Source organism: Quercus lobata, chromosome 2 (genome assembly GCF_001633185.2).
Source record: "Quercus lobata isolate SW786 chromosome 2, ValleyOak3.0 Primary Assembly, whole genome shotgun sequence".
Classification (NCBI taxonomy): domain Eukaryota; kingdom Viridiplantae; phylum Streptophyta; class Magnoliopsida; order Fagales; family Fagaceae; genus Quercus; species Quercus lobata.
The window spans coordinates 90,440,558-90,467,707 of NC_044905.1; the positions used below are offsets into that span (position 1 = coordinate 90,440,558).

General features: G+C 34.3%; 2 protein-coding genes across 2 annotated transcripts; both read right to left on the minus strand.

Moving 5' to 3' along the window:
- Window positions 1-10,866: 10,866 nt before the first annotated feature.
- On the minus strand, window positions 10,867-14,622 carry LOC115977134 (protein SRG1-like). The gene is made up of 4 exons (XM_031098812.1): window positions 14,270-14,622; window positions 13,387-13,634; window positions 11,371-11,698; window positions 10,867-11,155 (listed from the first exon to the last, which is right to left on the minus strand). Exons 1-4 carry the CDS (start codon window positions 14,558-14,560, stop codon window positions 10,919-10,921), a joined length of 1,104 nt encoding a protein of 367 aa, XP_030954672.1. The 5' UTR covers window positions 14,561-14,622; the 3' UTR covers window positions 10,867-10,918.
- A 3,610-nt stretch (window positions 14,623-18,232) lies between these two features.
- On the minus strand, window positions 18,233-22,714 carry LOC115957226 (protein SRG1-like). The gene is made up of 4 exons (XM_031075427.1): window positions 22,324-22,714; window positions 20,144-20,388; window positions 18,968-19,295; window positions 18,233-18,662 (listed from the first exon to the last, which is right to left on the minus strand). Exons 1-4 carry the CDS (start codon window positions 22,561-22,563, stop codon window positions 18,426-18,428), a joined length of 1,050 nt encoding a protein of 349 aa, XP_030931287.1. The 5' UTR covers window positions 22,564-22,714; the 3' UTR covers window positions 18,233-18,425.
- Between the last annotated feature and the right edge of the window lie 4,436 nt (window positions 22,715-27,150).

The following is a 27,150-nucleotide window of genomic DNA, read 5'->3' on the forward strand; positions in this document are numbered from 1 at the left end:
GTAGTAGAAGTTACAAGCATCGTTAAAAATATCATTAAGCCCAAAAAGAGAGACACGTAAAAGGAACCAGGGGCGGAGTCAGAAATGTTTTTGAGAAGTCATAAGATATTAAATGAGGCTTCAAAAAAAAAAAAAAAAGATATTAAATGAAACATAAATATATAAATAATAATAAACTGTATGCTTATCAAATAATTAAATTTTCTGCACTAGTTATATATATTTTTTTAAAAAACATATAAATAATAAATTGTATGCTTATCAATCAAAAAAAATAAATAAAATAAATTAATGAAATCTTAAAATTTAGTGAGTGTTTGGATAGGAATTATAATTCCTGCGTTTGCGTTTTTGCATTTTTTTTATTTTTTTTTTTGCCGTTGTTTTTGACTTTTCGACTTGTTCATTGTTCACTTTTCAACCCGTGCACTGTTCACAGCAAAATAAGTAGCAGAGTACACACCAGTGAGTTTCGTGCACTGTTTACGGGACCCACAAACCTCGTTTTTTAGCAACTTTTTCATTAAAAATGGGTCTCACTGTACTATTCATAAATTTAAAAATTATTTTACTACAGTATTTTCAGTTTTTAGTTTTCAACAAAATAAATTATATCCAAACGGACCCTTAGTTGTAACTCACGAATGAATTCAATTTGCAAACGTATTAAACAATCTAGAGATCTACAGCTACACGCCAAGCAAAAAAAAAAGAAAAAAGAAAACAAACAAAACACAAAAAATTATATTTAATATTATTTAAACATTACAAGTGCAAGCCAACTGTAAAACACAAATCAATGCACATTTATCAAATATTATTTTAGATATACACGGTTATTAACTTTAACATACATGATACATCCCACTCCCCCCAACTAAAACATAAACAAAGACAAAGACAGTGTCAGAGAGAGAGAGATCTACGAGAAATTAATGGGACCTCCTAGAGGATGTGGTCCTCCCAGGTCCCAACACCCATTAAGAAAATGCCACGTGGTCATTTTTTAAAACTCAGCTCCATATCATCACTTTCCATTAACTTAACTATTGTTAGCAAAACCAAACTAAAGTTAAAACTCAACTCCACTTACCCACAGCCGGAAACCCAAAATCAATTAGCCAAAATCAAACTGTGTGAACCCAAAATCAATTAGCCACTTCTCACCCAATTTCTGAAAACCAAGAAAGATTAGGTTTAAAATACCTAATACTAGATTTGAAACAAACTACTTACCATTATACAGTAAAAAGATTTGTAAAATTATATTAGAATTTTATCTATTTAAATTCTAAATAGATTTTCTCTTCTTGGGAATCTTTTCTTCAGTATTTATTTTATTTTTATTTTTATTTTTATTTTTTACTCCTAGTAACTCTAATTTTAGTTCTAAGATCTCTATTCATTCCTCAAGTTGCTTTTTCAAATCTATGATCATATCTAGTGTAGCTTATAGAGACATTATTCGAGTTCTTTAATTTCTACTGGTGAGAATCTGTCTTCTAGTTTGTAATCTTGGATTCTTCCTTCATACTTTTGTTGTTTAACTAGGAAATCTATCAATCCTTGAAGGTTTTCTATAATCTTAGATCTGTTTTTAGACTGATCAATAAAGAATTTTGAGAACTCTGTCTCACAGTTGAGATAGAGAGATTTCTTGTATTTACTTATATAGGTAAAGTGTTACAAGGTGGGATCTGTACAACATAACTGATGTAAATGTAATAAGAGATATATTAGGAAAGAATAAAGAAAATATGGAGGAGATCACGCCTATCCTTGCTGGTCTGCAGAAACTAAGGGTGCCAGCTGTGGTCTTGAATCTTTGTTGTTATCACTCCCCCTCAAACTAGGCTGTGGATCAGGACAGAGGCCAAGTTTGCTCCGTAATGCCAAGAATGGAAGCTTGGATAGTGGCTTTGTGAAAATGTCAGCGAGCTGATTAGTAGAGGATACAAAGCGTGTTTCAAGAGAGCCAAGAGCAACCTTTTCACGAATATAGTGATAGTCCAATTCAATATGTTTGGTACGACCATGAAAGACTAGATTGACTGTCATGTGCAAGGCACTTAGGTTATCACAGTGCAAAATTGGAGGGCAAGAGAGAGGTATGCCAAGGTCTCGCAAGAGAAAGGAAAGCCATGTGAGTTCAGCTGCAGTAGATGCCATGGAGCGGTACTCGGCTTTAGCACTGGACCTAGCAACTGTTGATTGTTTCTAAGCACTCCAAGATATACAGTTACCACCAAGGAAAGTGCAAAAACCAGTTGTAGAGCGACAACTAGTAGGGCAACCTGCCCAATTTGCATCGGAAAATGCATAAAGATCAAGGGTGCTAGAGGCTAAAATGTGCATACCAAGGTAAGTAGTACCACAAACATAGCGCAAGATACGTTTAACAAGCTTGTAATGGGCCAAGGTAGGAGCATGCATGAATTGACATACAAAGTTAACACTATAGGAAATGTCAGGTCTTGTGAATGTGAGATACTGAAGACCACCAACAATGCTCCTATAATGAGTAGGATCAGAGTACAATTCATTATACTTTGGAAAATGTCGACCTTTGGATGGCATGGGTGTGGAGATTGGTTTACAAGAACTCATTGAGGCACGCTCTAAGAGATCTAGTGCATAGCGGTGTTGAGAGAGAAAACGACCTATGGGGATTCGATGGACTTCAATTCCAAGAAAATGATGAAGAAAGCCAAGGTCTTTAATGGAGAACTCACGTGCTAGTTGAGAGATAAGCCATGTGATTCGAGATGGATCATCACCAGTGACCACCATGTCATCTACGTAGAGAAGTAAAATAAGGATACCACCTTGGGAGTGACAAATGAACAAGCTTGGGTCGGTTGTGCTGCAATAGAACCTAAGAGCAAGACGAAATTCACTAAGTCTATCAAACCAAGCTCTAGGAGCTTGTTTAAGACCATATAAAGCACGACTTAGTTGGTAGACATATGTTGGAAGCTTCAGATCAACATATCCAGGTGGTTGTTGCATATACACAGGTTGAGAGAGATGCCAATGAAGAAATGCATTCTTGACATCAAGTTGACGTATTTCACAGCCTTTCACAACAGAAATTGTAAGAGTGAGTCGAATACTTGTAGGTTTGACAACTGGGGAGAAGGTTTCTGAAAAATCAATACCATCTACTTGGTTGAAGCCCTTGGCTACTAAACGAGCCTTGAGACGTTCAAGAGAGCCATCAGGATTAAGCTTAGCTTTGTAAACCCACTTGCAACCCACCACGTTCATATCAGGTCGATAAGGAACAAGAGTCCAAGTGTGGTTGGTTGCAAGGGCAGCAAGTTCCTCATCCATGGCAGTAGCCCAACCGGGATGGCGTTTTGCAGCTGTGATGGATCGTGGTTCTTGTGGGATGTCAAGTGAAGCCCATGCAACATGAAAACCATGATATTTTGGATTAGGCTGAATGATTCCAGCCTTTGATCGAGTGACCATAGTATGGTTGTTTGATGCAATAGGGGTAGGTGATGAAGCAGAAGGAAGGGGCACATCTTGAGAAGTGGACTCCATAATAACATCTGATGGGTTGGAGACTTGAGCAACATTAGATAAGCTTGGAGAAGAGTTAGCCCCAGATGAGAAAGGTGAGGCAAATGACTCAAGTGTGGGCTCTATGATGGAATTTGAATCTGAAGGCTTTGAGAGAGTTGGCGGTGCTAGTGCAAACAAAGATGGTAATGTAGATCTGCTGGCTGGAGAATTGCTATTTGAAGATGCAATAGGGGTATTTAGCTCCCAATCTGAAAAGGTGCACATCTCCCCTTCAATTGAATCTTTGTCATAGAGTTTAGTGGGCTCACTATAAGGCAGGACTGCTTCATCAAACACAACATGTCGAGAGATATACACACGTCCAGTTGGTGGATATAGACATTTATAGCCTTTATGCTTTGTGCTGTAACCAATAAACACACAAGGAAGAGATTTTGGCTGCAATTTGTTAGTCCGATAATCACCAAGATAAGGAAAACATTTGGAACCCAACACACGGAAAGTAGAGTAATCAGGATGCTTTCCATAAAGTCGAAAGAATGGAGATTGCATTCCAAGGTGTTGAGATGGCAACCGATTAATTAGAAAAACAGCTGTTGAAAAGCAATCCACCCAAAATCGAGGTGGAAGCCGAGCATGAAACATCATGGTTAGGCCCAATTCTGTGATATTACGATGCTTTCGCTCAGCTTTCCCATTTTGTTCTGGTGTTTTGGGATAGGCAGATTGATGGTGAATGCCTAAGTTGATTAAATTCTGCCTAAACTCATTGGATGCAAATTCTCCCCTTTCATCACTTTGGAAAACACAAATTTTAGCATCAAACTGACATTTTACATATCTATAAAATTGTTCAAAAGAAGCAAATAAATCTGACTTCTTGTGTATAGGAAAAAACCATGTGAAGTGTGTATAATCATCAACAAAGATTGCATAAAAACAAAAATGTTCCCTTGATTTTACTGGGGCTGGTCCCCATAAATCACAATGAATTTTGAAGAATGGAATCTTTATTTCATTTTCAACATGCAAGAAAGGCAGCCTATAAGATTTTCCCATCTGACAGCTAGTGCAAACTTTGAAAGACTTGGACTTTGAATTAAAAGAAATAAGATTGCTTAAATGTAAATGATCTATAACTTGTTGGTGTGGATGGCCAAGTCGGTGATGCCAACAATCATTATTAGCCTGCCGAAATCTGTAAGAGAAAAAGGCCTTTGGATCTCCTTCAACAGCAAATGGTCCACCTCCATCAAGAGCATACAGTCCATCTCGTTTACACCCTTTCGCTACTATTTGGTTGGTTGTCATGTCCTTTATCACAAAACCAAGACCATCAAATTCAAAAGTGAAAGGAAAATCAGTTGTAAGCTTGCTAACAGAGAGTAGATTTTTCTTTTTATCAGGGACCAACAAAACATCATTTAATTTGATAGAAGAAACACCAGTACCAATAGTTGCTTGACCAATATGAGTAATGGGCAAAGTTTATCCATTCCAAACCATTACACCATCAGATCCATGATAGGGAGTTAAAGAATCAAGATTACCTGGATCGTCTGTGATATGATCTGTTGCTCCAGTATCTGGGAACCATTCAGAATCTTGACTATCAACAATCTTTATAGCTGCAAGTGCTTTTGGGATATTATTTGAAAAGAATGAATGGTTGAATCGATTAAAGCACTTAAGAGCTATATGATTCCGTTTGTTACAGATCTGACAAATAGGAACCTCATCCTTACTACCAACTGGCTAGTTACGGGACTGTGAGGAATTAAAAGTCTTAGGAGTAGTTTGGTGACCTTGAGCAAAGCCACGTCCTTTGGAATTGAATGATATTTGCCCTCCATTATTTTTTCTGTTCTTGTTGCTATGTTGGCCATAGAAGACCATTTGAGGAGCTGGTTGTGCATCAAGATTATGCTGTTCAGCATAACTCTCTAGGAGAGTAACTATTTCTGAATATGGTAGAACGGGAGGGCGAAGCATAGTGGTGGTGAACATTGCATATTCCTTGTCAAGTCCATTTAGAAGCCACCATGACTTTTTTTGATCTGTAACTGGTTTGCCAATGGCAGCAAGATCATCACAGACAGCTTTGAATCGGCATAAATACACAGCCAAAGTGTCAGTACCCCGAGTCATAGAAGTGAGCCGCTGCTTTAGTGCAAGGCTACGATCAGATGAAACTCGTGCAAAGGCATGTACAAGTGCATTCCAGACCTCAACTGAAGTGTTGAGACCGACAACAATGCCAAGGACTTCTTCAGGTAGAGTGGCTGTCAGCCATCCTTTGACCAGACGGTCAGATTTTCGCCACCTCACAAATGCAAGGTTTGGATGTGGATTGGACTCAGTGTCCATGATAAACTGTGATGGTGGTTTAGTTTCACCTGTAATAAATCCTTGAAGATCATAACTCTTAAGGATGTTTAGCATTTGTGTTTTCCAAAGAAGGAAGTTTGTGGAAGAGAGACGGAGTGATACAAAATTAGCAACATTTTGTATCAATCACTGGTGAGATAGAGAGATTTCCTTCTTCCTTTTTCAATCACGCCTATCCTTGCTGGTCTGCAGAAACTAAGGGTGCCAGTTGTGGGAGGTGATCACGCTATCCTTACTGGTCTGCAGAAACTAAGGGTGCCAGTTGTGGTCTTGAATCTTTGTTGTTATCAATCAAATCTGAAATCTGTTAACTATAGCTGTCTTAAAGTTCTTAAGACTTATTTCTAAAGCATGTGAATTTGAGTTATCTCTTCTTTTATTATATCTTCTATTGTTTTCAATTTTAGATCTATATAGTTTAGGGCTATCTGAGGTTTCTTTTATCTTGTTAACTACCTCTTTAAGTTCTAAAATCTGATGTTCTACAGACGAGATTTCTTTAGATATATCCTCCATGATCTATATAGTGTATGCCGGGACACGTGTGGTTAGAGGAAGAGGCAAAAGAAGCAGCAGCAGGGAGATAGGATCGTTGTTGTTGTTGCCGCCGGTGATGGTTTCTGAGGACATTTCCCTGTTCCGCTACACGAATCTGACGGGCCACCCATCTAGGCTCCGCATCTCCGGCATAATCATAGAGTGTATCGGCTGGGTTTGACCAATATCTTCTCTAGAGAGATATTGGGAAAATAGAGTTAGAGGGACAGAGGAAGAAAGAGGCAAATAGGGTTAAGCATTTGAGAAATTTTTTGAATATGTTTAGTTGATTTTAGGTTAAATCCGGCTGTGGGTAAGTGGAGCTAACAAAGTGTTTGAGAACAAGTAAATTGAAGCTTGACAAAAGATATCGATCAACTTGTAATCACATAGAACAAGTAAAATTAAAATCATCTCAGACAATTATGTTAATTTAGTCCTTGAAGTTTTGAAAGGGGGTTAATATGTTAACCTTATCCTCACCTCTCTCCTAGAAAATAGAGTGATTTCCATAAAATTACTTCATTAAACGTGTAGTAAACTTCAATCTTTTACGATATTATCAAAATGGTTTATGATGGATGCCAACTTTGGTTGCAAGTGAGAGCAAACGTAACATTGAAACCTTTTAAAAAAAATTTTAAAGAATAAATTTACACTGTCAATAGTTTAGAGACAAAATTAAGCTTTAATATTGGGTTCAAATCAGGAAATTTACATTTTAATTATTACTCTAAACTATACTCCAAATTACACTTTGCAACATAAATTTTTCAATGCATATTTTGCTCCTTAAACTATGACCTTTATTACTATTTACACTCTAACGTTACACTTTGCATTCTAAACTTTGGATTCTTATCCAGATTAACATCAAATTTGACGTTGGGTGCAACGTGTACCAATGGTCATAATTTAGGGTACAAAACGTGCATTAAAAAAGTTTAAGGTGTGTTGAGGTCTAAAAAGGATCATAGTAAGGGAGGCCCAAAAAGAGTGAGCCAGGCCCAAAAGGAAAAGAACAAGCTAAGTCCAAGGAAGCAGGTGCAAGCGGACCACAAAGCCCAGGAGGCTTGAAGCCCAGATGAAGAAGCATCAAGAAGAAAAAGAAATCCACGACAAGAAGATAAGTAGTCAGGATCCTCAGCAACCATCAAGAGACGCGGATCCTTCCAGGCACACAGTCAAAAGAAAGACTAGGACAGCTCGAAAAAAAAGGATAGAAAAAAAGAAAATAAGAAACGAAGCAAAAGAACACAAGCGCCAAGAAAACCCAGCGACCTCTCATGGCACAAGCAGACAGAGGCTCGGGGAACCAGTACAGAGAAACACAAAAAAGAGAATGGTAACAAGCGGCTTTCAAGTTAGTAGAATAGGATTCCGCCCAAATGGGAAAGAAAAGGGAAAAGTGGAATTGTCAAACGGTGATGTCAAGAAGGGCATACCTCAGCACATCCCAAAGAAGGTGGCCAACTAGGGACTTTCAAAAGAATCAGAGCTGAAAGAAGGAAAGAATGAGAAAAACGGGAAATGGGACTTACCGAGTGATAGGAACGGAACAGGCTCTGTTCACAAGAAGGCAAAACAAGGGAACCAACGGTTCCCCGTGAAGACCAGAACTCCATTATAAAAGGAAGGGGTGGGTTGCGAAGAAAGGGGCAGCGAAAAAGAGAGAAAAAGAAGAGATTTTATTAGAGAAAAGACTTATCAGTAAAGTCGTAGTGAGGAGAAAGAAAACATTGAGGGGAAAGTGAATATTGCTTCCCGGTATCCCAGAAACAGCCACTATTGCACATACTTGGATTCAAAGAGAATCAAACTTTGCAAGTTTTGAAGGCTGAAATAGCCATTCAAGACTGCAACTTTTGAGCTTGATTGAACCTTGTATCATGTCCTAGTGAGCTTCTTGTAACTATAACAGAGAAAACATTAATGAAATACATCTCAGTAATTCTAGGATCCCTTTAACGTTAATTTTGTACCACTTTGCTAATCCTGCTTCTTTCCTTTTGAATTTACCTTGTTGTTTTTGGCATTTTTTCAATACGAATATCCTTGCTTGTCATTTTTCTTGTATTGTCAGGAGCATCCCCTGTATATTACTTGACTCTTAAACAGCCTTTTAGCTGCGGTGAGTTAAGGCCCAGTTCACCAAACCTCTTATTTAGGCCCGGGATCCTTGGGCCTGAGTGTCACAAAAGAATACACTCTCACAAGGTGCAAAGTGTAATTTGGGGTATAGTTTAGAGTGATAACATAATATATATATATATATATATATTTATATATATTTATATATAAGCTATAGCATGGTATTTATTACTACTAAACTCCTATTGCGCTACCTCATTACCACGTCATTGGTCACATAATTGTTATTTTTCTTATTTATTTTTTATTCCTATTTTTTACAAAAAATATAAAATAGATAATAGGCTTTACAAATTCATATTGAGTGGTTTCAACATTACATATAATTTTGCAGTTACATATTCATCTACTTTAATTTTTAATTTAAAATTTATTTTTTATTCCTTTTTTTTACAAAAAAATATAAATAAATTATTGATTTTACACATTCATATTTGGTGGTTTTGACATTACATATAATTTTGCCATTACATATTCACCTACTTTAATTTAGATACTTATAACTAAATAATGAAATCGATGAAGAATCAAAAACCAACAAAAAAAAAAAAAATCTATACCATATGTAATAATGGAAGTTTTGTAATAAATTTTATAAAGTTCTTTATGTACTATATCTTTCTCATCTTTTTTTTTTTTTTTTTTTTTTTTTGGTGGTAATTCTTACTTTGTTCAACTTTTCTTCTTCTTCAACCATTGTCTTTTTATTTCAATCTTTTATCCCCTCCAATAAGTTTTTCTTTTAAATTTTCATTTGATTCCCTTTAGATTTTTAAATTTATTCTTTTATATCTTCTTAAATTCTACAATTTCACGTTGTTTAACATTTCATTTACTTCCACCCTTCTTCTTCCATCTTAATTTTTATATAAATTTCTTCTTACTTCATTTCAACCTCTCTCCCCTATTCCTTCCAAGTTGTCCATGACAAAAAGGTCAATACTCTTTAGTTCTCCTCCTCACTTTTGTCCCCTTGTTTGTTGATAGTTACAACAGACGAGGGGGATAAGAACCCTTGATGTCCTAGATAAGTGCCAATCAGTTGAATTACATGGCTATTGATTCATACTTAAAGAGGACTATTTAGAGGGCCAAAATAGCCAAATACCACTGTTTGCTAAAATATGTAGTGTTTTACCATTGTTTGAGAAATATTTAGCAATTTACAACCTTTTTGAAATTCGAGTTTGTGAAACTCGAGTTCCATAAAAAATGCCGCTGACGTGGACTATTTTAATTAAAAAATGTGACGCAAAACTCAAGTTTTGGAAGCTTGAGTTCTCTATAGTATGAAACTCGAGCTTCAAGAGTTCTTTTAAAATTTGATACAAACATTTTTATAGGAAAATACAACACGCTCCAGATAAATATGTTTTGTCTCTTACTATGCTTTAACTGTTGACTAGAACATGTGATCAAAGACACTTTTATTGACAGAAAAATAATTCACCAAAGGTACAACACTTTTGTTTATGGAAATCTAAGGGGGTGTCTGGTAGGGGTGTTTAAACAACAGTTTGCAGTGTTTAAATATTGAAATACGTATTTCCACAACACTTAAACCAAGGTATTAAAAATCTCTAACCAAACTGAACCTAAGTGCTCCTACGCTACTAAGACAAGTAGGTAGCCTTTTGTTTGTAGCCTTGTTTATGCTTTCAATAAAATCTTTCTTTTCAACCAAAAAAAGAAGAAGTAGGTAGCCTTTTACACTCACATGGCAAAGTTAGACTTTTACACTCACTCCCTTATAGCACTAGGTTCTCACTTTTTCCTATGTTTGATATTTAGGCTTTGTTGACATTAAAGGCCCGTTTGGTAAGAGATTTCTAGTAACGCTGTTTAAGTTTTGTGGAAATACTTGTGGGTGAAAAAGTATATGGAAATACGTATTATGGTGTTTAAACAACAATTTTTGTTGTTTAAACACCGTTACCAAACGGGGCTTAAAGCTTTAAAAAAAAAAAAATCCACCTCAGTGAGTGCCACGGTGGCTATTTTTATGGAACTCGAGTTTCACAAACTCGAGTTTCAAAAATGTGCTAGATTGTTAAATATTTCTCAAACAATGATAAAACACTCCATATTTTAGCAAATAGTGGTACTTGACCATTTTGGCCCTATTTAGAGCACAAACTACTAACCCTCCACCAACAAATTGAAATTCACTCATGTTTTCATTTTTCATACCATTTAATCCAAATTAATAATATACAATAATTAGAAATATATCCATTTATTTAATCATTAATATTTAAATGGACGAACAGATCTTTATTAATTGAATCCACAAGAGACAAAGGTACAAAAACTAGTATCTCACTGCATCAATTGGTCTCTTTCCCTGCTGGTAGTACTGGAAATAAGTATCAACATAATTCTTCACCTTTTTGTATAGTCTCGGCCTTGAGTCATTGACCAGCCTGCCTATTGGTTCAATCTCTTTATCAGAGTCTGGAGAACAGAACACTGCCACAGAAATCCTCTCCCTTTCTGAATTTGTCACCACTCTGTGCACTGGGCTCTTGAATATTCCATTACTCATTATCTGTGTATCATATGAAACCAATTCTAAAACAAATTTACAAATTCTCAAAGGCATAGTTTCTAGTTGTAATCAATTAAATTATACAACTTGGGTCATCAAATGTGTACTTGGTGTGAGTGTAGATGTTGATTACTTTTGAATAGCTTCGAATATATAGTTGCTAGACACTGGGGGGTTATGTTGAACATGTGAAAATCTCAGTACGTAGCTATTACCTCTGCTTGATCACCTATATTTATAAGAAGAGCCTGAGGAATGACTGGAACTCTGATCCACTGGTTGTCTTTCAGGAATTGGAGGCCTTCCACCTCTTTGTCTTGCAAAACAAATGTGATTGCTGATCCATCTGCATGTGGTTTAAGGCCAAGAACAAGATCAGGCCTTGGACATGGAGGATATAAGTTAAATCTTGCAAACATTGTTGATCGTTCTCCCATCTGCTCCAAAAAGCAGTTATCCTCCAAATTTAGTGACTTTGCCATGGCTTTGAGGATGACTTCAGTTATGAGGCTCAACTCCATGGAATACTTGAGTAAAATATCCCTGCAGTTATTTATTTATTTTTATTATGTATAACTGATCAGTTTGACTAGTCAACCTGTATTTTCTATGGATGGAGAGCCAGCCATTCACTGCTGCCACCACCATATGTAATTATGGACGATTGAAGTGTTTTTTGGATGCTATGGAACACAAAATCAAGGTAGGGGGAAAGTGATTGTGTCTAGTGCCAAATTTTCTATTTAACATAATTTTAGGAACTATTTAGTTAGTTAGCATGCTTCCTAAATATTTTAGCAAACTAGTATCTCGAGTCTCAGAGACTTGAGTTCAAAAAAGGAAACTTGAATTTCTAAGACTCAAGTTCCAAGTTGAGTTCCAAGTGGTGGCAGTCTGACGTGTAAAAATAGTACACGTGGAAACATGTGGAACTTGAGTTCAACAAAAAAAAAAAAAAAAACCTAAAACACGAGATTTACAAACACCTTTAGCTCCTCACCCAACAAACGCACCACCAGATTCACAAACACCTTTAGATCTTCACCCACCAAACGCACCACCTCATCCCAATCGAAACCTATAAAGAGAGGGAGAAAATTTCAAGAGAGATAGGAAACGAGATTGAGAGAGAACCTCAGTGGTGAGCTTCGGCCTTGGAGGTCTAATTTGGGCTTGATCTAGAGAATAGGCTAGAGAGAAGAAGAGAGGTTTAGAGGCAGAGAAGAAGAGAGTATCATTTGATTCATGAGGCAGAAAGTAGCGGATTGTTTGGCGACGTCAACATAATAGAAAGGACCGTTTCTGATCAAGAGAGCCACCTCTTTTAGCAAGATTGTTTTTTGTTCTTCGGCCGGCGATCAAGTGAGTTGCCTTTCTCTCTCTCTCTCTCTCTCTCTCTCTCTGTGGCAGTGGAGGAAAAAAGAAATGTTTGAGAAATGAAGGAACGAGCTCAAAATTGATGCTTTTCTCTTTGTGTTTTGTGCTTTTTTCTTTTGGTTTTGTTTTGTGGAACTCGAGTCTCTAAAACTTGAGTTCCATGTGTACTTTTTTTCCATTTTAAATTGCCACCACTTGAAACTTGAGTCTTAGAAACTCAAGTTCCTTCTTTCAACTCGAGTTTCTAAGACTTGAGATGCTAGTTTGCTAAATTGTTTAGAAAACATGCTAACTAACTAAATAGTTTCTAAAATGATGTTAAATGACAAATTTGGCCCTGGTGCCAGAAGATATGCCAAATTTTCCATTTAACATCATTTAACACCTTAGAGATCTAAAGGTGTTAAAATCAATTTTGAGACAAGTAGGGAAATAATTACTAGTGAAAACTTTATGGAGTAAAAAAAAAAAAAAAAAAAATTATACTTTTCCCTTTAGTTTGAGATTTTTTATTTTAGTCCACTAAGTTTAATTCTATTTTCACAATTTTCATTTCATCCATCCTAATAACTCATTTGAGCGTTAACTGTCAACAAAACGATGTTTTAAAATTTTTTTTTCCTCCTCTCTTAACAGCCATATTAGTCAATCAGGAGATAGAAGAATCATTTTGAATACAAAGTCAAATTTGGTGGACTAATTAAAATGCAAAATTTCAAACTTAAGAAATCAAAATGAAAATAATTTAAAACTTTGTAAGTGTCAAAAGTTTATGCTCTTCAAATTTGTAATGAATGACCATTAATTCCTGTTGTATTCTTTATTCAGAAGGAAACATAACATGATTTGCTTACCTGAAATCTGTTGGATTATCAGGACAAAATGTGAACTTTCGCTGGTCTTCTGGGTTTACCATGAGATACAATCGGTCAGTCCAATCAAGTATTTGATGGTCTGAAAAGATAATATCATTTCCATAACCTTCAATGTTGTTGGCTTCTCTGGAGTATTTACGCTTCTCGTCCATTGGAAGTGAAAAGAAGTGCTTGGTAACTTCATGGACTTTGTCTAGAAATGAACTTGTTATTCCATGATTTATTGCCTGAAACTCCAAAACCAACTCTTGAGTATGTTATATAAGAGTGATGAAAAATCTATATTTTTATTTTTGACTGAAAGATGTCAATGGTTGAGATTAGACCATTTCAAAAGTTAGAAGTATGAAACGTGGAAAGAATAGAATCCATAACTTATTACTTTTTTTTTTTTTTTGATAATCCATAACTTATTACTTAAATTAAGGGAGCATAGGAGTATCATAATTGTCAATTTTAAGCTTTGAACTAATTTCCTTCCATTCGGATGTATATTTAATTATTTTTTAGATGATTTAGAGTGCAAAATTCATAATATTCATTAATCGGCATCCAACATGAACATCAACTGAGAGGAAGGCTGGTTTTTAGTAGGAACCATTTTATTGTTGGTTTTTTAATATAATAAATATTTAATAGATAAGACTTTATTATTAAATATATAAAATAAATAATCAATATATGTAAATAAAATAAAATAAAACTAGCAGTACTAACAAAGAAGTAATTGTAGCTTAGTCAGAGAACCTAAAATTGTCATTTGGATTTGAGTCTCCATGTCCAAATATAACTATGTGAACCTGATAACTCTATAGAACAATATATAGGTTGCTGTTAATCAGCAAGTGCTATGAAATCAAACCTGAAAGCAACCCCATGAACTGAGAGCAGACCGAAGCTTCTCTAGCTCTTCTTCTACTGTGGTTGCCGAAGATTTGAGGTTACCAAGGTCTATGACTGGAATTTCATTCAAAGGAGTATGAACATCAGGCACTCCTCCTGTACTGTTTTTATAAACATAATTATCTGGTGGCTGTCCACCATTGATGACCAGTTCTTGGACACTCTTTGACAGTAACTCTACCTTGGTAGCTTTATTAGGAGGGGGCGGAGATTCAGCCATATCTCTGCTGGAAGCAGCCATAATATACATTGTACATACAATTAATTAACACTTAAAAGAGTCTTGATTGATGTTGTCTAGGGATATGCTCATGACGCAACATTGATACTTATAGGACACTAGGATACAAATGTGGCAGTTGACGGTACATGTAATAATGCATAAAATAAGAACAAATGGTATTGAAGTCATTGTAGAAGTTACAAGCAACATCGAAATGTCATTTAAGCCCCTGGACCCGATGGTATGAATATTCTTTTCTATCAAATTTTTTGGCACATAGTGGGTGATGATGTTGTTTTTGCTTTGTTGGATTTTTTAAATAATGGTAATATGTTACTTGAGATCAATCACGCAAATATTGTTCTTATTCCTAAAGTGAAAGTTTTAGAAAAAATGTCTGATTTTAGGCCAATAAGTTTATGTAATGTAATTTACAATCCAAAGTTTTGGCCAACAGATTGAAACAGGTACTTCCACATATTATCTCGCCCACACAAAGTGCTTTTTTACCGGGAAGATTGATTATAGACAATGTTTTGGTGGCCTATGAGACACTACATACAATGCATGCTAGGAAGAAGGGCAAGAAAGGGACCATGGCATTGAAGTTAGATATCAGTAGGGCCTATGACCGTGTGGAATGAAGGATTATGGAGAAAATGGGTTTTCCAGTAGTATGGACAGAGAGGGTGATGAGTTGTGTTACCACTCCATCCTTCTCTATTTTGGTGAATGGCAAACCCTATGGTATGGTACATCCTTCACGAGGAATACGCTAGGGAGATCCATTGTCATTGTATCTTTTCCTGTTATGTGCAGAAGACTTTACGACTTTGTTGGCAAAAGTAGAACTGGAAGGGAGGATAAAAGGAGTTTCTATTTGTAGAGGAGCACCCAGAGTTACTAACTTATTGTTTGCAGATAATTCTCTGTTGTTTTGTCAGGCTATACAGAATGAAGGGGAGGCCATTATGGAGATTCTCCAAACATATGCAAAGGCTTCAAGTCAAAATATAAATTTGAAGAAGTCTTCTGTTTATTTTTAGCATTAACACAACAGGAGCTTAGAGGCAGCAGATGTTGCACATTTTGGGTGTCAAGGAAGTGATGAAATTTGACTCTTACCTAGGGCTGCCAACCTTGATTGGAAGGGCTAGGTACCACACCTTTTCTTATTTAAAAGACAAAATATGGAAGAAGTTGCAAGGATGGAAAGAAATGCTATTATGTAGAGCTGGGAAAGAAATTCTCATTAAGGCAGTTGCTCAATCCATAACGACATATACCACGAGTGTTTTCCAACTTCCTATGAAATTATGTGATGAACTGGATAATTTATGTGCAAAATTTTGGTGGGGTCAAGTAGGCAATGAAAGGAAAATTCATTGAAAGAAAAATTCATTGAAAGAATTGGGATAAGCTTTCAACTTCAAAGATGGAGGGTGGTATGGGATTTCGGGATTTGAGAGATTTAATTTAGCAATGTTGACTAAACAAGGTTGGAGAATGATCCAAGGCAATGATTCATTGTTATCCAATTGTTTCAAAGCAAGGTATTTTCCTAGGTCCTCTTTTCTTAATTAGGCTAAAGAATCTCCTGGATGTTCTTATGTGTGGAGAAGTTTGATGGTTGCACTTCCTATTCTTAGATCGGGTTATTGTTGGAGGGTTGGTAATGGGTCTTCAATAAGTGTGTTAGGGGATAAATGAATCCCCAATTATCCCACAAACAAGGTTCTTCATCCAATTCATGAGCTGGTTGATGAGATGGCTATTTCATAATTAATTGATTCGGAGTTGCATGTTTGGAGAGGTGATATGATCGTGACATTGTTCCATAGAGAAGATGTTGATGTAATTACCAAGAAGGGTTGTTTCAGACTCAATCATTTGGCTGCACAACAAACATGGGAAGTTTTCTGTCAAGTCTGCATATAAGGTAGCAAGAAGATTGCGAGGTAATGGGAATCAGGCTAAATCTTCAGGGGGCTGTGTTGGGAAACTCATCTGGTCGGTTTTGTGGAAGCTTTGTATACCAAACAAAATTAAAATTTTTGGGTGGAGGGCATGCAATGACATTTTACCTACAAAGTGCAATCTAGTAAAGAGAAGAATTATTAATGAAGACAAATGCCAAATTTGTACCAGGGAGGTGGAATTAGCAGTCCATGTTTTATAGGGCTATGCTACGGTGCAAGATGTCTAGGCAAGGAGCATTCCAAAATTGCAGAATGGAGTCTTAGGTTTCATAGATGTCATGCAACTGATGGAGCATTTGGTGGACAGGCTTTCAACTGAAGAACTGGAGTTTTTTGGGTGCAATGTTGGCTGATATGGAATCAACGCAACTATGTTCTGTAAGGAGGGTTGCTGATTCTTTTTGTTATTGTTGATTTACTTGTCACATCACATTTGTTTATCTATTTGGTAAATTTTTATTGACTTTTATGTATATTTAGGTAGTTTGGTATTCCAATTTTCGATCACAAGTTCTTTTTCTTTATCCCATCAGTTTGATTTGATTTGGGTTATTAATTAGTTGCTTTGCAAGTTAGAATTTGATTTTTTACAATGATCATTTAAATGTTAAACTATGAGACTTTATTAATTTTTGTTTATTTTTTAATCCTTAGGGGGTGAACAAAGTATTCTTAATAGTTGTATTAGAAGTACTCCATAATGCCATTTATTTAGAGAAAAGTAAAGGTTAGTCAAATGAAAATAATCAGATGGGGAACATATTTTAGCTTTTGCAATTGTATTTTAATAATTACTATTATTTTATAATATTGCATATATAGAAATTTAGTTCTTAGTTTTTGCTAATAATTTTTTTTTTTGATAATATGTTTTGGGAGGATGAAATTGTAATTTCCACAAAGAAAATACCTTAATAGAATATTAACAACAAATTGTTTTCCTAATTGATCCAATTAATCATTGTTAAGTTTTATTAATTTTTTAGTTACGTTTAGGAAAAAAAATAGGGTTTGAGAAAGTTTGTTTAAAACTAAAAGAATAATTTTCAAATTTTATATTCCTTTTAATGATTTACAAAATGTTATAAATAACTTTTATTAAAAAATGAATATTTTCATTAATTTCCCTTTTGAATTTCTAAGAACAATTGTATTGTTTTCATTTTAATACTACAAAATTTAAATTTATGATTTATGATTGTTCCTACAATAAATAAAAATATGATTGTTCAAATTTATATTTATGATTTATGGTTGTTTCTCTATTATATTTATGATTATTCCTAAAATAAATAAAAATACGATAATAAAATACATTAGTTTTTATTAAATTAGTCCAATTTGTAAAAAACAAATTTAATGAGACCACTCTTAAAAAATTATCACGCTGGTTCACGGCTAGTGTTAGCTTATGGCTGTAAAACATTGTGAGGTTGAGGGGTTGGGTCTTAGCTATTGGGGAAGGACTTATGATACTGTGGATCACCGAGACTGCGGCAAAAGGATCTCACTTAAAATGAAGGTTTTCTTTCTTTGAGAAGCATCAAATTAACCAGCATAAGATGCAACTGTATTCATCTCTGCTATCAGGTTGGAACTTTAGCTGCACAGGTCAAACCCGTTCTCATGTCTCCTTAAAAATATGTGGTACTCAAATTTTGGAAATACAAGAAGTAACATGTATCCAAGGAAAAAAGAAACAAAAAAGACAACGGAAAACTGTCCAATGCTATCCACTTATGAAATCAGAATGATTATATGAATCTTCCTTGACTTCTTGCACAGATGCTCAAGGATTTATTACATTGCTTCAGAAAAACTGCTTTCAACCTGGTAACATTGTGTCTATTGAATCTGATGCAATCATTTTCAAATGCACTGATGCACACCACAAGAAAGAATGATACCAAAAATTAAATTTTCACTGCTTCAATTGCTCTCTTTCCTTGCTGGTAGTACTCGAAATAAATACCCACGTAGTTTTTCACCTTTTTGTATAATCTTGGCCTTGATTCATCAACCAACCTATCAATTGGTCCAATCTCTTCATTTAATCCAGGAAGGCAGAACACAGACAAAGAAATCCTCTCCCTTTCTGAGTTTGTCACCACTTTGTGTACTGGGCTCTTGAAAATTCCGTTGCTCATTATCTGCGTACCATACGGAACCAATTAATATGAGTAATTCATTTTATTAATCTGCTTTTATAGGTCTATATCGTTAGTTTTTATAACAAAAACTTATTCTTTGAGGCAGAACCTCTAGTTAAAATTGTAATTTGAACAATAAGTCATTAAAGTGAATATTGTGTTACTGTTGCATTTGATGTCAAGGGTGCACATCACAAACCTGGAAGCTATCTAATTTGCATTAGGCTTAATGGCATACCTAAAATGTGAGTGCATGAAACGACTCTGGAACATGGTAATTATGATGCAATCTCAGTCATGGTTACCTCTGTTTGATCACCAACAATAATGAGAAGAGCCTCGGGAATGATTGGAACTTTAAACCACTGATTGTCTTTCTGGAATTGAAGACCTTCCACTTCGTTGTCTTGCAAGAGAAAAGTGATTGCTGATGCATCTGCATGCTCTTCGAGCCCAATTACAAGATCCGGCCTTGGACATTTTGGATAGTAGTTGAATCCTGCTCTCATTGTTGCTTCTTTTCCATATTGGTCCAAAAAGCAGTTATCCTCCAAGTCCAGTGACCTTGCCATGGCCGTAAGGATGACTGCAGTCACAATGCTCAACTTGATAGTATAATCATTTAGAATATCCCTGCAGCGTTCATGAGCAATTTCATTAGAGTACTCAAATATCCTTTCTAGGTGTGTGAAGCAGCTTGATAGCGAGAGAAGGGTTAATGCATATAAGATTTGAAATCCACTAGAAAAGATAGACAACAAAAGATTTATTGATACTGAATCTTCAATTTTCATTTTACAACTTAAGGCATATCTAAAGGCTCCAAGAAACTTATCTTTAAACAAAAATATTCTTAAAAACATCCTAATTAACATCCCATCATATATGGACTCAAATTAACTAAAATACTCACCATAACTCTCCAAAACAATGATTATAACCTATTCTAGAAAATTCTGAAAATTACAATACAAAATAAAACCTACCAAGGATGTAAATGATGCACTACGTCATTGTGGTTACAAAATTTCATTTGAGTTTTTTTCTTTTGTTATTGCAAGAGATTATCATTTCCAAATCTTTAGGATTGAAGGCAAAGCAGGCAGAGGAGCATTAGCTGTAATAGCAGTAGGTAGGACTGAGAGCAACAACAGGAATAGGAAAAGAACTTGCTCTTTGAAGGTTGAGAGGTCTAATTGAGAGACCAAGTAGATGAAATTTACAACATAGGGTAAGTACCTTCAGTGATTTTAACATTTTTAATCACTTTATGCTTTTAAATGTACTTTTCATTAGAGTTTATGCAGAACTTGAATGTCTGAAGGCATTTTATACTTTTTCTCATAAGTATTCTGTTAGAAACAAGCATTCACTGTTTATATTGTGAATAGATGAATGATCACCAAGGAAAAAAATAATTCAGTTGGTAAAACTGACAATTTCCTAAATGTACTTTGCTTGCAAATACTTAATATGGTTACCTAAAAACTTTGGGATTTTCAGGCCAAAACTTGAGCTTTCGCTGTTCTGGATTTAAAGTAATATACAATCGGTCGGACCAATTGAGTATTTGTTTCTCTGAAAGGATCTTGTCATTTCCATAACCTTCTATGCCATCGGCTTCTCTGGAGTATTTTCGCTTCTCTTCCATTGGAAGTGCAAAAAATTGCTTCGTAACTTCACGAACTTCATCTAGAAATGATGGTGTCATACCATGGTTTATTACCTGAAGTACATTAAACAACCATTTGAGCATGTATGGACATGATTGGAACAAAAAATAAATGGCATACAAAATAAGCATAATCTAAGATATAACCTATTGGTAAATCATAGGAAAATAAGGATTCATTTCCAATTATTTTGGCAATTCAAAATCAATACCCATTTAGTTCAAGATACTGTTTTTGAATCAAGTATTGATGCAAAATGGAGGAAACGTTAAGAACTCAATAATATCATGGATAGATTTTGTTGGATATATTTCAACAATTTACTTTTGTGATAAAGCAAAAGGAAAGTCAAAACAACTATTTGTAAATCAAATGTTAGAACAGGCAAATCGAACACACTAAACAAATGAAACTAAATAATGCCTAGCCAAGCAAAAATCTGAAAGAGACAAAAATAGCCTAATCTATATATATATATATATATATATATATAATAATAATAATAATAAGTGAAGCGAAGAGAAACTCAAATTAGAATTTCAAATTAGAGTTTCAATTTTGCACCATGTGTCCTAAATTATTTATTTTTAAAGAGTTTTGTTTCTTAATTTTAGAATCAAATGTAGGACTACATCATAAATATTTATCCAAGTGAGTTATTAAGTACAAAAACCAAAGGGTCTAGAATAAAAATTAATAATTTGCATTTATTATAATTTGAGATTTCTACTTTTTTCAATCACAAAAAAAAAAAAAAAACCTAAGGGTGTAATGAAATGTTTTTTAAAAAAATTGAAAAAAAAGGAGGACAGAAGAAACAAATACATCGTGATAAAGTTAAAAAAAAAAAAATGAATACATGGGATGAGTTTTGTAGATTGAAGGAGTTTTAAAACTAACAAAAGAGTAATCATATTTTGTAGGAAGTTAGTATGTAGAAGTAGGAATTTAAATCAACATAAAAGTAGGAGTTTATTAGAAGTAAAAAGATATTTCAACGTAAAAGTAGAAATTTATTATTTTTGTCAATTTACTATTTTAACCTCATTTTTAAGTTTTAGGTAGGGGTATTTTTTACAGTAAAAAATGTAATAACTAACTTTCTTTTTCTAATTTACTATTTTAACCCCATTTTTAAGTTGTTGGTTAATTAATTTAGGAGTATTTTTGATAAGAAAAAAAACAATAATTAACTTTCTGAATCCTCTTAATATATACATTTTATACCTAATAATATCCTTACAAAATTTTTAAAGAGTTAATAAAATATAAAAATGGCTATCAATAGTATTTAAATTATATATATAGGAATTATATCATGCATCTTATTGTATATCTTTAAGTGTATTATGCATATACATTGGGTTATCTTATTGTATATTTTTAAGTGTATCATGCATATGCACGAGTTATAAGTTAGTATTACATGATTCTTTACAAATATCTAAATTCAACCCATGGAACACAAAAAATCCACGAAACAATATCAAAAGTCGATCAAACCGATACCAAATAGTAGAAAAAGACAACGACCATTAACTTTATAGAAAAAACAAGAAGATATTGCACGACAAACCTACAAAATCTTAAAGCAGATTTTCTTTAATTTATTGTTGTGATTTACGGTGAAAGGAATTTTGTGTTTGTTGAAAAACATCTTAAAAAAAGAAAAGAAAAAAAAAAGAAACTGGGTTTTGATTTTCAACAGATTTAAACAAACAAACTAATTGCAATGTAGCTTTTAATCATTGTCTATAAGTATATCAAAATAGTACAGGTATTTGCAAATTACTAGAAGTTTCTTGAGCTAGCTATAGAACTGAGTTTTGTTTATATTCATTTATTGATTTGTTTGGAGTTGACTTAACCAGCTTTAGAACTCTGCTTTTGTGAACTATGATAGACCCAGATAGTAAAATTTAGTGGATGTCAATATGATGGCTTGAATTGGATAGTATAGAAGTAATATTGAGTGTTGGGATTAAGACCTGAAAGCAGCCCCATGTGCTTAGAGCTGATCGAAGTTTCTGCAGCTCTTCTTTGCTGGTTGACAAAGATTTAAGCTGACCAAGATTGACAACTGGAATCTCCACCAATGGAACATCCAAGTCTCCACCATCCCTATCCTTATGAATATAGTTTTCTGGAAGTTCATCGCCATTGAGGACCAGTTCTTGGACACTTTTCCATACCATCTGTGTCTTGAAAGCAGGAGCAGATTCGGCCATGTTAAAAGAGTAAAGCAGATGCTGTCTATTCAATATTGAGGTTATGTTCAGTGTGGGTTGGAGTATAGACTACTGTATGTATTTCAAACTCCAAAGCGCTAAAGGCTTTATTTTTGGTAGTTGGGTAACTTGGGTCGATCTTATAAATGGATGAGGTTCTTGTACTCATCAAATGGGGCAAAAATGGCCAAATACCACTATTTTTCAAAATTATTAGTGTTTTACCATTGTTAGTGTATGTTTGGATAGCACATTTAAGCGTTGCTTCTGCATTTTTTTTTTTTTTTTTTTTTCAGCCGCAACTGTTGACCGGTCTTTTGTGAACAGTGCATAAATGCACTGTTCATGGATCCCACAAACTTCACTTTTTATCAACTTTTTCATTAAAAATGAGTTCCACGGTACTATTTACATATTTAAAAATTATTTTGCTACAGTATTTTCAGTTTTCAGTTTCAGCAAAATAAGTTCTATTAAAACAGACCCTTAGTGTTTTATCATTTTGTTGAGAAATATTTAGGAATGTATCACTTGTTTGAAATTCGAGTTTTTAAAACTTAAGTTTGACATGGAACTCGACTTTACGAAAATCAAGTTCCTTAAAAAAGTTCACTTGGAACTCGAGTTTATGGAACTTGAGTTTCTTGTGATATATAACTTATTGCCTGTGTTTCAAACTCTTTCGCTACCTTTTTCACTACCTTTTCCCACGTGACCCTAACAAAAGAAAGAAAAAAGAGAAACCCACAGTCACAATTGTTGACTGTGTGAGCCTGTGTTTCAAACTCTTTCGCTACCTTTTTCACTACCTTTTCCCACGTGACCCTAACAAAAGAAAGAAAAAAGAGAAACCCATAGTCACAATTGTTGACTGTGTGAGTGCAATCAGACAGCCACAATTGTTGACTATGTGAGTGTTGTAGAAGCAGGAGTTGTTCTTGCATAATACTTGAGTCGAGTTGAACAAGCTCCATTAGTTGGGACTGAATGACAAGCCTTTTATAGGACAATAGTTCCATGAAAGATCTCTTAGCTGATTAGGAACATCAAGATGTCTTTGGCTATTAGGAAAACGAAAGTCGTACGTCACATCATTAAGTATCATTAATCTAAGATTAGACATTTTTGTGGTGAAAATAGCCAAATATCATGTTTTGGCAAAATTTGTGGCAAACTAGCACTGTTTTGAAAATATTTAGTAATTTACCACTTTTTTAGTATTCGAGTTCTACAAAATCGAGTTCTAAATAGTACTCAAGTTTAGTGAACTCGAGTTCCTAGTGAGTCGCTAGCGTGGCATTGCTGACCTGGAACTTGTGTAATTAAAAAAAAAATAATGTGGTACTCGATATTAGTGAAATCGAGTATCTCTTTATAATACTCAATCTTAGTACAATTGAGTACCTTGGTTTTTTTTTTTTTTTCCTACTTTTTTTTTTCCTGTTGGAATGACTTGAATAGTCAAACTTAGTGGCTTGACATTAGTGCTTTAGCAGAGAAAAATGACTAGACTACGAAGACCCATGCCTCACGATGTTGAGTTAAGTCTTCCCCACCCCCTCTTTCGTGTGTGTGTTTCCTAGCAACTTTGAAATACTCATGGGAATCCAGGGACAAATATTATCTCCTACAGCTACCATATAGACTCACTCAATCAGTAAACAGTAATTTGTAGGAAAAATCCTTAGAGAAGAAAACCAAAGGTGTACATTGAAATCAAACTAGATAACGTTTCCTAAGGAGCCTTTATTCCATGCCTAGAAACCATTTTCGGAATGGGCAATGCTAATCTAGTTTAGTGTAAGAAATAAATTGTGACTATTAAACCATTTGCTAATTACATTATTCAGATTCTTCAAAAAAGTGGTAGATTGCTAAATATTTCTAAAATAATGCCAGTTTGCCACAAATTTTGCCAAAACGTAGTATTTGACTATTTTCACCAATATAATCTTGTCCAAATCTTGTCCATGTGTTGTTTCCAAGTAATCAGAAAATATGAAAGCAAGGCACAATTATCGAATTCCCAAGAAATACAACTTCCAGTGAGTTAAGGTAAGAGAGGAAGTCTCCTTGAAGGCACAGTTGCCACAAATGGTGGACCAACAACTGTGCAAATGACATCATATTCTTCGAGACCATGCAAAGTCTTCATGAATTATTGAACATGCAAGATAACTATCATTTGGACTAATTAAAAGCAGAGGAAAAGATGAGGCCCTTCAATTACGCTAGGCTTGAAGTGAATGTTTATGGTGGATTTGTGTTTACATACACTTTACATCTTGATCAAGTGCATGGTGCATGGGCAGACTTTGACTTTCACAACGACTAGATTGCAGTATAGGCTGATTAGGGGGGCGAGGGGGGCTGGCCCCCCTGACTTTTCAAAAAATTTTCTAATCTTCTATTAAAAGTAGTATAAAAATTATAAATAACATAAAATTTTGCCCACTGGCCCCCCTCAGATTTTGCATGGATTTTTTTACATATATATAGCACTTCTTTATCTTGTTTTCTTTAGTGTTTTTTTTTTTTTTTTTTTTTTTTTTTTTAAAAAAATTTTTTTTAAAATTATTTATGATTTTAATGGGAAAAGGGAGAAAAGAGACATTAAAAAAAAGTACAAAAAGACATATTTATCCTAAATTTTAATATAGGTGAGGTGAGTTACGGAAGCCTGACGGAGGCAAGCTCAAGTAAATAAAATAACAAAGTTCAAATTAAGGGTAGATACTATTAAAATAAGCCTAATTACAAGTGGATTTACAGTACTTTTTCCATACATTGAAATTTCAGCAGTTATTTTTCGGGTGAGGACGGTTATTGGATAACCAAATTTGCTACGATTATTTTTACATAACTTGATAATATATGCTATTGTGATTAGTAAATAATCATTTTATATAGGCCAATAACTTTATCTTCGTTATTCACAATCATTCATATTATTGTTGTTTTGAAAATTATAACACAAACAGGCTTTAAAAACAATATAGTCAATTGCCTAGAAGTGATAACTGCATAAGGAAATTTGTACTTTACATCCAAAATTAATAAAACTCAAAATCACAGCTTTAATCTTGAACAAAGCATACAAGTTGCACTCGATAGTTAAATTGATTATTAAAACTAATTAATGGTCACGTATTCCCAATAATAACAACTACAAGTAACTCAAATGAAAACCTAACAACTTGCTTTAGTGTATGTGATACCTCCAAGGACCGAGGTTAGCTTCTTCTTTTAATTTTTTTTAGGTAAAAACTTCAGCAACAGTATTATGAGTTGAACCTTCCCAAAATTATGTTCTTAATCACATAATTAACTGAATTTATTATAGATGTGTAAGACTTTGTATAATTCACGATCCACTACAACCAAAATATGTTGTCCACACGTGGTGAAAATAGCCAAATAGCCAAAACCCATATCCAATCTTTGGCCAAAATGGGCAAATGCCATTTTCGTGCAAAAAAATCAGCGTTTTGCTTCTTTTTTCAAACTAATTAGGGAAATGCCCATCTTTTGAAACTTGATTTTTGGACAATCGAGTTATAACAAATTAAAAATTAAAAAAAAAAATTTTCTGGAACTTGAGCTCCATGAACTTGAGTACCATGCAATTTTTTAAAGCCCTATAGTGGCGTTTCAACATGCAAGTTTTTTTTTTGAAGTTTGATCGCTCCATAGGGAGCCTTATAGTGGTGTTTTAAATACCTCCAGGAACTCGAGTTCCATGCAAAATTTTTTTTTTTTTAAAATTTTACCTATAGCTGCGTTTCATGGAGGCTTATAGTGGCGTTTTTAATGAAACTCGAGCTCCATGAACTCGAGTTCCATGCAATTTTTTATTTATTTATTTTTTAAGTTTGATCACCCCATACTTGATTTTCTACAAATCGAGTTTTACATTGAAACTCGATTTTGAGAAAATTAAGTTTCAAAAGAAAGGCATTTCCTTATTTAGTTTGAGAAAATGGGCAAAACGCTGATTTTTTTTGCACGAAAAGGACATTTGCCCATTTTGGCCCCCAATCCTTTATTACTCCACTAGTATCTAACATGTGAATGCCAGACCAAATTCAATTTTGAACCCAAGAAAAACATATAGTCAGAGAGAGAGGCAGAGACGAAAAAAGATTGATTTTGACCCATGAAAGCTATCCACCATTAAAGAATGACAAAGCACTAGCTCATGACTTTTTTTTTTCCACACAATGTGAATATTTGAACCCAGTTCTTCTTCTTTTTTTTTTTTTTTAATAAATAAAAAAAACCCATTATTTAAATTTCCCAAAATAGAAATAAAATATTAATTTTTTAATAAGAAAAAAAAAAAACCCTAAACAGCTAAACTAAAAAACGCTAACATTAACATTAATTACCATGAAATTTAAACAAAGAAGTTAATCCAGTGGGTGAAGTGTAAAAAGAAGTTGTAGAGTTTTAGGCTTTTGGGTTCGGTTTTGCTTAAGTTACCAAAGTGTGGATTTAGGTGAATAGGAAAGGTCAAATAGACTAGGCTTAACACACAAGTTCTCAAATATCACATGTGGTGTTGTCCTCATCTCAAAAGAAAATTAA

Coding starts and splice junctions, on each gene's coding strand:
- LOC115957226 (XM_031075427.1), bottom strand. CDS start 22,563: ATGGCCGAATCTGCTCCTGCTTTCAAGACACAGATGGTATGGAAAAGT. Junction 20,389..22,323: donor GCACATGGGGCTGCTTTCAG/GTCTTAATCCCA, acceptor AATGTACTTCAG/GTAATAAACCATGGTATGAC. Junction 18,663..18,967: donor TTGTTGGTGATCAAACAGAG/GTAACCATGACT, acceptor TATGGTACGCAG/ATAATGAGCAACGGAATTTT.
- LOC115977134 (XM_031098812.1), bottom strand. CDS start 14,560: ATGTATATTATGGCTGCTTCCAGCAGAGATATGGCTGAATCTCCGCCC. Junction 11,699..13,386: donor GATAATCCAACAGATTTCAG/GTAAGCAAATCA, acceptor AAATAACTGCAG/GGATATTTTACTCAAGTATT. Junction 11,156..11,370: donor ATATAGGTGATCAAGCAGAG/GTAATAGCTACG, acceptor TATGATACACAG/ATAATGAGTAATGGAATATT.